Source organism: Coenobita brevimanus, chromosome 97, assembly GCF_032717465.1.
Source record: "Coenobita brevimanus isolate Jiangsu-jjx chromosome 97, ASM3271746v2, whole genome shotgun sequence".
Taxonomy (NCBI): Eukaryota; Metazoa; Arthropoda; class Malacostraca; order Decapoda; family Coenobitidae; genus Coenobita; species Coenobita brevimanus.
The window spans coordinates 15,707,592-15,719,955 of NC_137050.1; the positions used below are offsets into that span (position 1 = coordinate 15,707,592).

A 12,364-nucleotide genomic window follows, 5' to 3' on the forward strand; every position below is an offset into this window, starting at 1 on the left:
TTCTTTCTCTTTTACCCTCCTTCATGTCATTTATCCCTCCCTCTCTCCCATCCTTTCTCTCACACCTTCACATTTTCCTCTGTCTCTACCGATCTTTTCTCCTTTTTATCTCCAACGTCTCCCTCTACCACTCCCTCTCACTTTCATCCATCCCTCTCCGTCTCTCCCCCTTCTCCACCTCTCCCTCTCACCATCCCCTCTCTCTCCTCCACCAGATACGAGCTACAGTTTTCCGTGAGTGACCGTGTGTGGCGTCAGAGTGAAGTGGAGGCCAACGTGACGGTAACAGTGCGTCTCCTCACCCCAGACGCCCTCGCCCACGCCGCGCCCATCACCCTCACCCCCACCACACCTGCAGACCTCACTAGGGGGTGGACGCCGAAGGTAAGGGGAGGGAGGGAGGGAGGGAGGGAGGGGGAGAGAGAGAGACACACACACACACACACACACACACACACACACCGCTCGCTGGCTCAGTGGTAGCGTTCTCGCTTGCCATCTGGTAGACGGGAGTTCGCGCCTCGCTCAGGTTGCGAAAAGTTTCTCTGACGAAGTGGGTGGTTACTGTCCCCCTTGAGCAAGGGGACGGGTGTGTGCGTGTGTGAAGGTCACAGCCTTGCCCTTAGATCGGACTATATGAGCTCTCTGCTCCCTTCCGGGAGGGTAAAAGCTGACGATCACGACCATCAAGTGATCCTGACCGACCCGGTGAATTACACACAACTCAGGTGACACAAAGAGATGAAACGTCAGGAATTCATACTTTTCACTGAGGTGGTCGTTTCCGAGATAAATATTAACATCTGGCGTGAGCTTTCAGTGACCAAAACATTAATAACGATGACATGGTGAGGTTATTCTGAGCTTAATGAGATCATCTGACGTTAATCGGAATGTTATATCGTTCGTCTATTGGATTAAGTAGATGTCAGGGACTCCCAGACGCAGCACAATTCAAGAACGCACCTTGTGAGATGAAGGAAGCCTCATCCATAGCAAACCCAACTCACGGCACCCAAGGGAAGCTTCAGCCTCCAGGAACCCGGGAAATACTACGAGCCTGTTTCGCCACGACTCCCTAATATTGAGTAAACAATATCGCTGATGCATAGTCCATGTCTGCTTTCCGGAACCTATATTTATTCTCTTATTTCCTGGCCTTGTTCTACAGTTTCCTTATTTTCAGCATTATTTCTTTTGCCGACGCAAAGCAAAAAAGAGCAAACAGTTCCTGATACACCGTCATAAATTCTACTGCGTCACCACCATATGAAACTATGTCACCGTCTTGTTCCACTGAATTACTATCTTATTGCAATATTTCGCTACCTTATTCTACTGTTTCACTATCTTCTACTGTTTCACCATCTTATATTACTGTTTCACCATCTCAGGCCACAGCTTCACGAGCTGAATCTGTTGTTTACTACCTCCAGCATTACTTCTCCTGCTTGCCTAAATTACGTGAAAATCGTTGGAAAGCTGAATTGCAGGGAACAGGAAGGATGTCTAAAGACTGTAGAATTCAATATCAGTTTGTATAAGCAAAATGATGGCATATAACAAAGTAAACACTTCTGAGGAAGTGGAAGGATTGGGACTGAGAAAAAGAGAATACCTACCAAATGACCCTCGTGTAATCGATAGGCGTTATTCCTAGACTCTCTTCTCCTGCGGCAGTGGCACCCTTGATATAAACACGGGGTAAATGCTTTTTCGAAATAACAATTTTGACATGACCCATTACATTTTCACCCTCCACCTGACAAACTCAGGGGAGGGTGTTGTGTTCACTGAGATCAATAGGTGTCCGTCCGTAGAGTTTGGCGGCAGGGCGGCTGGCCAGACTTAAAGATTTCGTTTCCGGGCCAGAACTCAGAAAATATTCACTATACGGTAAAGTCCCGACATTTTACAGAGTTACAAGTCTTACAGTGAACTGGTGCCTTTTGATAGGTTGAATGCTGTGTCTTAAATAGTTTGTTTGAATATAATGAAAAGGTAGATAAAAAAAAAAAAAATCCATAGATAAAAATGCGGCCTGCGCAAGGAATCTAAAAGGCCCAGGTCATGTGTCCTCAAGGCATTCTCCTTACGCCCACCATTAAAAGAAAAGATTGTAGGGAGGGAGGCGTGAGGGCGTTATGAGCTTGGTTAGGTGTGCAGGGAGGTTGGGGGGGCTATGTGCTTGGTCAGGTGGAGGGTTGCAACAGCGTAGCGTTGTCTATGTTTCAGATCACTGTGAAAACACCATGATGTGGAGTAAATAATGACACAACGCAAACTACTTTCGAGCGCTTTAAATTAAAGGTACAAAAATATCCCAAAGGAGCTTGCTGATATTTGATGCTCTCTTTCTTTATATAATCTTGCAAGAATGTTAATACCTCTGATACTTCACCTAACATTCTCTCTCCTGCTTAAGATGTGAAGTATTTGGCTAAGACGGGGAAACTGTATGAGGATTTTAGACAGGGAAGGTATCTTAAGAAATTCGTGTATCTTAACCTAAATCTTTCCCCGAGAGCTGACAAAGAACTGGCGACGGGAGAAGAATCTTTGGTTGACGACAGGAAGTAGCTGATGTCAACAGATCTCAGTGACTCTGACTAACGATGCGTCATAAAGCAGTCATCACCATCATCCCCAGCGGATCTGATCTCGTCCAGGAGGTGAATCAGAGAAATTTTAGTCCCGGATATATCCTTCCGTTCCGTGACATAGGAAGCACGAGACAGCTCTTTTAATACGAGTACACAGACTTGATATTGTCATTGTTTATTTTTTTAAGCACGACTAATGTACAAAACAGCTAAATGTTGCAAAATTCATTCATCCCTAGGACAGATCCGTGAAACGAACACAGTTGATGGGACGAAAATATTTTGATCAATCATGTTTTGAAGAGTTGTATCCAGACAGCCAACCACAGATGATACTGCATGCTACTCCTTACAAAGGCAAGTACATAATGGGTACAGTGCTTTATCTGTGCAGGACTACAGCATCCCTCTGAGTACATAAAATCACATGTTTCTAGCGGCAAGGGATAAGTCGTGTGGGAGACCGTAGAAAGTTAAAAAGTAACAGACATATCAGAAGTTGGGTGTGCCATTACCTCAACTCGTGAATGATATAACAGACTTTTGTGTCAAATGCCGGCGGAAGCAGGTGGAAAAGTGAAGAAAGTAATAATCGGCAGATGGATGGCTATATTAGATGCTCAGCTCAATGGCACGCTGATAGAGCGAGTCAGAAAATAGCCGAGGGCATTGTGGAGGCTCGTCAGCGGGAAGGACATCATCAGTGGGACATTCTGGCTTCTTTCCCTGGGGTCTCAGAATGATGTGATCGGTGCTTTTGAATATCTTTGAGAAGAATGTGTGTGTGTGTGTGTGTGTGTGTGTGTGTGTGTGTGTGTGTGTGTGTGTGTGTGTGTGTGTGTGTGTGTGTGTGTGTGTGTGTGTGTGTGTGTGTGTGTAAAACGGAGAGAAAAAGTTTTGTATAAGCCGTTTGTCAAAATTTTTATATGATTATATAATATATACTATTCATATGACATGGTATTAAAAAAAGTGAAAAGAATCCTTAATAGATAATAATTTTTGTCATTTTATGACTATTATTTTATGTGCGCTATTCATGTCAACCCAGTGTATAAGGACAGCGGAAAATGTTTTGTAAATGCTAAATTTTTAATAATTATGAGACTATTATATTTGTGTTCGTGCAGACTTAGTGTAGAACAGAGGAAGGTATGTTGTAAATCATACTGGACTGTATTCTCAGTTGCAGTGAAGCACAAAAATAATACTGCATGGTGGCTTCTTAGGTAGTGTAATTAGCATAATAATTTGCTTAGGAAGTGACGCATGAAGGCCTCCCAAGCTGATTAGAATCAAGGAAACCAAATTAACAGTATCACTCAAAAGTCACAGTTGAGAAACCTTTGGCAGAATAAGCTATACGATGAATAAGCGATATACGAGTACTGAGAGACACATGGAAAGGTAAAAACATGGCTATATATGTAGCTGGAGAGAGAGAGAGAGAGAGAGAGAGAGAGAGAGAGAGAGAGAGAGAGAGAGAGAGAGAGAGAGAGAGAGAGAGAGAGAGAGAGAGAGAGAGAGAGATTCATAAGGAAGACCAGAAATACAAGGATCATTACCCACGTCAAGGACAACAAGAAAAATTATTTACTTTTTACGATCGAATTATACAAGCACATAAATCACAAACACGGCTTTTACCGGGTGTACTTCACGAGGTTGTTTACACCGGCCAAGACATTTTCACCTCTCCCGTGCGATGACGTCTTTTTTTTTTTTTTTTAATTCGTCTCATTGCCTAAGGATTTTAATTAACCTTTTCAGCCCTAAGACTTTTTTTTTTTTTTACTTTATTTTTGCTACTCCTGATGATTACAGTACGTGTTCGTAACCATTTGTAATAATATGTAGTATGTAAGTATAGCACGAAAGCATACTGTATGATCCAAGTAGGGCGCCACTGATCGCTTACTAAGGTCTGGCCTGATTCAAATTCTGCAGAAGTCTGAGTTTAAGGGCACGCCAGCCCTTGCCAGCTATTTCTCCGGCAGTGAGCAACGGCTTGGGGACGGATAAGGGTGGTGTTCATACGGCTGTGTGAAGATTATAAGGCGATACTCAATATAATATCAGAAAACCACTCCAGGATTTTGAATTCACCTACGACTGACGTCAAGGGGATTAACATTTTTAACATTTGGTGGCAGTGGTGGGATACGAAAAATGCATGAAAATGCACATAGAAAAATACTTATATTAAGATGTGTACGCTGCAGTAGGTGAGTATCGAGTGAGCCTCTCGGTCCAGTAGTATCTCCTCCCCCCGCCAGCGTTGATTTTTTTTTTTTTCAACGAGGGCTAGTCTCAATTAATCCCTTATCCCTTCCACATGAGAAGTCATTCCTAAGTTGAATAAAACTATATTTTTCGAGAGATAACAAGAACACACTAAAATAAGACGTCATTGTATTGAACGGATGAAGCTCAGGGTGAGTTCACAGTAATGCGAGTGTAAAACATACATCGAAGACAGTTAAATAGACAGATACACAGATGGATGGCTAGATATAGGTATAATCAGAAAAAACTCGCAGCGAATAACGCAAAGGCATCCAAACCTTTCACGAACTAAGACATCTTAATTATTATATTTTGGTTGCCAGGTGACAACTGTACATACCTTTTGAGCAGCCTCTCGTCTTCACAGGATTAGCAGACAACCTGAAAGTGTAATGGCCATTTAGTGTGACAATGAGCGATGAGTATGTGACACGCTAAGGCTACTATTACTCACCCTACGCTGAATAATACCGTCTGGCGTTATCTGGAACTGAAAACTAGAATTGTCCCGACCATGAAAAGGTTAATGGTACCAGTATTAACACTCTCGGCTCCTATAATCACTCAGTTGATTGTGTTAGCTGGAACAGAATTACAGAATTGCCCGCATCATGACCGGAGTTAATATAGAAATGAAGTTTATGTTAATTCGACAAAGAATTATACATATATACATAATACAAAATATGGACAGAGTGACAGATAAATAGATAGATAGATAGATAAATTATAATTACATACATATATAGTTATATACATATACTTGTATATATACACATCTGTATAAACTGCACCTACATATACTGTATGTATGTATGTATCTGTATATAGATAAATAGATAGTTTGACAATGATGAACATTACTTTCTTAATGAAAAATATAAATTTGTTTTGATAATGAATTGTGTATAATGGCGGATACATCAAGGGCGATTCGTCTTTAAGGATGGGATAACGACAGTCAGGATAATACATCGCTTAATGGATCACCGGGTGGGGACTGAATACATGAATATTGTTGTACCTATCGCTGCTTCCCTTCACTCCTCACTGGCTATCAGGGAGGCGGCGGAGGTCTGGGCAGGCTACTAGAGGCTGTGAGGGAGGTGGTGGGGAAGGCCGGGCATACCGTGGAGGTCGTGAGCGTGTACGACCTCAGAGACCTCGAGGAACGACAACTTGGCCCTCCACACGACCTGCCCTCACCCCAGGACACGCCCACCACCACCGTGCCTCCGACTCGGCCCCAGCCTGCCAGACAGATAGGACCCGAGGAGGACTTGGGTAACGAGGAGCAGCCCTCAGCCTGTGTGTGGGTGAGCGTGAGAGAGCCCAGGGGAGGCTTCATGGACCCTATCAAGCTCCAGGGTCTGCTAGGTCTCCACACTAGCCAAGTAAGAACAGTTCACAAGGTAATGTGATGCACGTTTGTGAAGAAAATGCCAGAAAAAGATATGCATAGCTAACTGAGCGTATGTGGCGGAGACAGGATTTCGGATGACTGAATGCTGAGTGAATGAGTGTCTGAGCCATTTCACAGGACATGCTGTTGATAGTGTTCTTCAGGCGTGTTATTCTTTGTGTTCTGAAACTTACATCACCCTATATTTAGCTGGGGAAAAAGTGAAGATTATGACAGCGATAACACTAGCTCTTTTAATGACAACATATTTACCCATATATTTGTATCATCACTGCCATCAACATCTTTATTTCATTTAGTTTTCCACAGTCCAACTGGGGTCCAATGATTTACAGACAGACTGTACCTTTTTCTAGGGAACACTTATCAGGGAAGGAAATCGGCTTTCTACCCCTTCCTCTATTTTAGAGACTACAGGGCTAAACGAACTACAAGTGGTGGTTCACGGAATCCCAATAATCCTTGTGTAAATACAGTGTAATAGAAATTCTCTTTCCATGCCAACTCCCCCTATCTATTTCACAATAAACAAGGAATACGTAGAATGTATTGTTTCTCACTGAGGCCAGGAGATTCCCAGAGTGTGGGGGATATATCCTTTCGTGTTCGTTGACAATGTTTATTAATTCCGGAGGCTATCATTTTTTTGTTATCCCTTCTGCCCAACAGGCCTATTAGGCATCATCTATTGATAAGGCCACAAACACTCTTATGTCACTATTTAAGTGTTTGCAGTGAACCGCCAATGCTAAAACATGTTAAGGTAACCTCATTTAGAGTTTGTGTGATGGTATTAGCGGAGGTGTTCTTATGACATGTGAGTTAAGTGAAAAATTTTAAAGAAAGTTAAACCCTCAAATTGTTCCCTGCATTTGCCAGTGCCCGAACTTTGATCAACTGACAAGAAACTCACACCCCTACCACTTGACCTCCTCCTCCTACTACATAAGTACTGTGTTTCGTACTGTATATTACCCAACCAGTGTGTTGGGTCAAGAGAAACGATATGCAAATTATGATAATCATGATGATCGTGTTTATGATGTTCCTTCCACAGTTGCACATCTGCACTGGAAAGAACACACTGTTAATGATAATGACGATGATTATGAATATGATAATGCTGGTAACGCTTCAAATTATGATAACGAAAATATTTACCGTATAAAGTCGTGTGCTCGTGGTCTTCGGACGTTCTTTGTCATTTCTTACTTAGCAATTTATTTCTGTTTATGGCAGATTGTCTTGATGGTATTTAAGCCAACTTTGTCGATAAATAGAAGATATACATCAGCAAGAGAAAATGCGTTGGGAAGCTTTAGCATAAACTCTGGAGAACACGGCTTATAACACGATGATGATGATGATGATGATGATGATGATGACGATGATGATAATGACGTTACTGATGCACACAAAGCAATAAAGATACAAGTCCAAAATATCAACGTTCCTTATCCCCTCACCCCAGCTTCCCCCTACCAGCATCACTCCTCATTTCCCCTTCAACGCTCCCCCCTTCCGTCAGACTGTTGGGCAAAGTTTGTTTCCCCCTTGTTCCTGTTCACCCACCAATACAACTGGAGACCTGAGTGTAAAACGACTATTGCAGGGGGTATTCCAGGGGGAAAATGAGACTTAGCAAAAATTGAGCGTCTGTCTTAACCCCTTCAATCCGACGACATACTTTTAGTTCTATCCTTGTTGCTGCCGGACTATCTTACTCAACACGAGAGCTGCCTGGTAGTCAAGGGAGTTAATGATGGCTGTACCTAATTTCTCCAGTTCGAAAGTCTCTCCAAAGCTAGATAAAACTGTCTGGACATTGCAAGAATAAAACCAAATATAAGTCATTGTAGTGAAAGAGTTAGTCTCCATTCCGATGACGTATTCTGTTTTTTATTGTTCTTATACTCAGATGATTTTATGCAACGTAAGACTGCGTTTTCTTCTCTAAGTTAAATATAATCGTCTGGATGTAACAGAACATTAATAAACTAATTCGTCATCGCCTTGAAGGAGTTAATGACCCTCGTGTAGCTGAAAGGCATTAATCCCAGCCACCTTCCCTCCTCCTCCTTCCGCATTTCAGTTGGAGGAGCGGACCCACCTGACCGTAGTAGCAGAGGACCCAGCAGCGTGGTCAGGCGTGGGGGCCCAAGAGGGAAGGGACGCTGAAGGGACGTCACTGCCCAGCATCGACATGGGGGTGCCCGACCCTTCATCAGCTGCTACGCGTCCATCTACCGCACTTCCCCTGCAGGTGGGTACTGTGTTTTTCCGCACTTGTATCTACCATTTTTTTACTTTCACTTTTCTGGTGATATGATTAAAATGCAAATGATGTTTTCGTAATCAAGTGGTTAGTGTGTATCGCTTCACTTCACCCTGACATTTTCTCAGGCTTCATTCATTATTCTGGTTTTCCGCTTTCCTCTTCCTCCCACACCATCTCTTGACTGGTATACGAGTACTGTTACTAGAGTTATTAATCTGTTATTTGTCCCAGGAATGACATTAAGTTGCTCGAGTTCCTATCTGTTCTATGAATGTGGTTACTACCGTTTAACTTCCTCATGACAGTAACATCATATTCCATCATAGGTACCATCATAAAGTTCTACTCAATTTAACAATGACTTTTCAGAATGGATTGATTAGATGGAGCTATCATTAAACTTCTTCGCCTCCAGAGGTTCTTCCCAAGTTACATCATCGCCCGAGGGTACTACGAATAGTTTAAGAGAGATGCCCTCGGGCTGAAGGGATTAAGAAACCGTCTGGTCTCCCTGTAATGCAGTGTGTGGTGTAGCTTTGTATTGCAGGATAGACACATTTCAGTTCGCTCCGCTGTAAGGCAGTATGTGATGTGTCTTTGAGCTGAAGAGTGTAGACACAATTCAGCTGACTACCTTCTAGTGCGGTGTGTGATGTTGTGTCTTGCGATGCAGGAAAAAAACACAAATTTTCGCCTGGCCATCTTATAATGCAGGAATTATGTGTGTTTATATTTCAGGTTGTGGACACCAACTCAACCTCGCTGGTGACCCCCCGGCTAACCCGCGCCCCTCTTTGCCATGCCCAGGACCCCGAGGCGTGTACCCCCTCCACCTGCCTCAACGGGGGGCGCTGCGTCAGGACCATGGAGGGAAACAGGTCAGTCCAGAAGGCGAGAACAGAACCTGGGGAGATGAGCTAGGGTAGGGTAGGGTAGGGTAGGCTTGGGTTGGATTGAGATGGGTTGTTGGCATGGGTTGGGCTGAGTTAGGTTGGGTACGGTTAGTTTGTTAAGTTAGGTTACAGAAGCTGCAACGGAGGTGGATCATGGAACATACAAAACTGACTCCTTCCCCCCTTCCCCTCTCCGCAAAAAAGGAATTCTGATTTACCACTACCGCCATGTGAAAGCTGTGAATACAAAATATATCTCGCGTTGCCTGACAGTTCGGTGTTTCATCGTTTTGCGTGTCAGCTGTGTGAGTTTGGATTCACACACAACAAAGATCATTAGGTCCTCTGTTCGTGGTCCTGTCCTTAATGTTAACAAAGATACATCCTCTGCTTATGGAAGCTGAGAACAAGATAGCAAAGTACGTGGCTTCGAGATTAAATATTTTTTATGTACCTTTTTCTGATGCCAGGCTGTTTTACTCAGCATATGAGACACTCTTCAAACTGAAGGAGATAAACACATTCTTCAGAAACCTCTTCACCACTAGAGAGGAGTTTTAAGCTGAGTTAAATCATCTGGTAGTAACGAAAATCAAATGAAGAAGACGTACTGTTAGGGCTGAGTGAGACGTTGAAAAAAAAAAAAAAAAAAAAAAAAAAAAAAAACTCACTAAAGAGAGGATATTTCGGGAAAGTGGATAAAGTAGCATCCATATTCATTCGGACCTGGAGAATGACAGGAGTACCGGCGTTTAAGCGTTGTCACCTGGCCTGAAAGAATTCGTGATCTGGCCAACAGAAACGAGAAATCCGCATGCAATCGATATTTTCAAATATGAATTCCTACACGCGGCGAGCAAGGACATAGACCATACGAGTATATCACAGCCCGGCAGCGTTAAATTTAATCCTGTCCACTCCATCACACTGGTTACATCATTTCTACATCACAACAGTGGACATCAGATTCTTTACTTTGTAATGACTGGTTATGACGTCATCAGCTAGTAATCTCTGATGGTTTTGAGAGTTCGTGATTATACACAAACACGCTTCCACAACTGAGTGGCCACACACACACACACACACACACACATGCGTGTGCACGCGCACCCCACATTATGACTGACTGGAGGCAACAAGGTCTATCCAACACTACGGGTGCACATTGGCTGACACAGTTTCAGCGATATGTTTTCAAAACAACCCTGAAGGCAAATTATACAGTACATCATCTCTTAAATATACAGAGTGTTACAAAAGAGTCCCTTCACAGAATACGGCTTATAATAAAGCACTGTGGAATAGTAACGGTGGGAAGAACTGTGCTGTGAAGTAGCAAACATAAATGGATGTACATATATATATATATATATATATATATATATATATATATATATATATATATATATATATATATATATATATACATACACATACACTTGAACACATACACAGATATTTATACATACACGAATACACATTCAGATTCTGATTTGCACATAATACACATTCGTGCACAGACATACCAGATATCTATGGGTACACACAAACTCTTATACAACCACATACATAGATACATACAGAAAGATGCAAGACATATGTACAAGTATGCATGCAAAGACAACTACACATCACGACCATCAAGTGATCCTGACCGACCCGGTGAATTAATTACATGCATACACAAAGGGGCACGTACGGACATTTGTACATACACACATACACATACACGCACTTTAACACATGCGGCTCATATACATGTAAAAGCATGCAAAAATAGTCACATGCACAAATAAATACTGCCTTCTCAGACTCTCAGCAGTGCAACTCATATGTCATTCTGTACACTGGGTGGTACAGGCTTAAAAGGATTTCCTGGCGTTGCACGAAAATGATGGAGGGGATGCAGAGCCGTTCATATGAGAGAGAGAGAGAGAGAGAGAGAGAGAGAGAGAGAGAGAGAGAGAGAGAGAGAGAGAGAGAGATTCTACAAGTAAGCACCTCCTCAGAATTTCAGCAAAATTTTACGTCATTCAGTATATTGGGTAGTACAGGCTTAAGGCTAAAAAGGATTTCCTGGCGTTGCAGGGTCGTTTTTAAACATAATATATGAGAGAGAAGCTCGTTCGCCTTGCACATCAGTCAGGTAACTCTCTCAAGCTTCAAAGACTGAACTCTCACATGAGTAAAATCGTCTGGCCTTAGCTGGAATAGAATGCTAGAGTTGTTCTGGCCATGGGATTTTAACGGCAACAGTATGAACTTCACAGGCTCCTACGGCCAACTCTGAGATGAACCAAATCGACCGTTGTTAGCTAGAATAGAAAACTAGAGTTGTCCTGACGAGGAAAGCTTTAACCTAGAATACATATGTATCTGTTTATGAAACTGTTTAAAAAAAATACGATAGCATGTAAAATGCTATGTGAAACAAGCATTACGTTGATGCCGAATAAAAATCCACTCACACACACAACACAGCAGGAGTATACTGTAGCCTGTTAATAAAACACAAACAAACACTGAGTTTTTAACTTCAGGATAAAATATTCGTAACCATTTTCGTCTTTAATATTCATTACAATAAGAATTTAAGTTACAAAAGCACCATACTGCCTCACGCAAAATAATTTCTCTCGCTCACGACGAAACTGAATAAATATAATTTAAAATGTCAATAAAGCAGAAACACAGAGATGTTCTTTTACTACCGAGGGAAGCACTCGTTACTAAGCTGGGTCAATATAATTATGTAACTAATTTATATAAAACGGTTCCAACTACAAGAGACGTCGCTGCAAGAATGTATTGCAGACCATCAATAACACAAAATTCATAGACCACTTTATTATTCAGCATGAAGATAAAACAGCTGCAA

At 42.2% G+C, this 12,364-nt stretch overlaps 1 protein-coding gene across 1 annotated transcript in view; it reads left to right on the top strand.

Moving 5' to 3' along the window:
• The window catches only part of LOC145413732 (neural-cadherin-like), a 301,380-nt gene that overhangs the window by 262,092 nt on the left and 26,924 nt on the right, over window positions 1–12,364 (top strand). Inside the window, exons 9-13 of the mRNA XM_080283387.1 lie at window positions 216–384; window positions 5,951–6,118; window positions 6,188–6,283; window positions 8,405–8,575; window positions 9,329–9,468. Coding sequence (XP_080139513.1) covers window positions 216–384; window positions 5,951–6,118; window positions 6,188–6,283; window positions 8,405–8,575; window positions 9,329–9,468 — 744 coding nt within the window. The remainder of the gene's footprint in view (window positions 1–215; window positions 385–5,950; window positions 6,119–6,187; window positions 6,284–8,404; window positions 8,576–9,328; window positions 9,469–12,364) is intronic.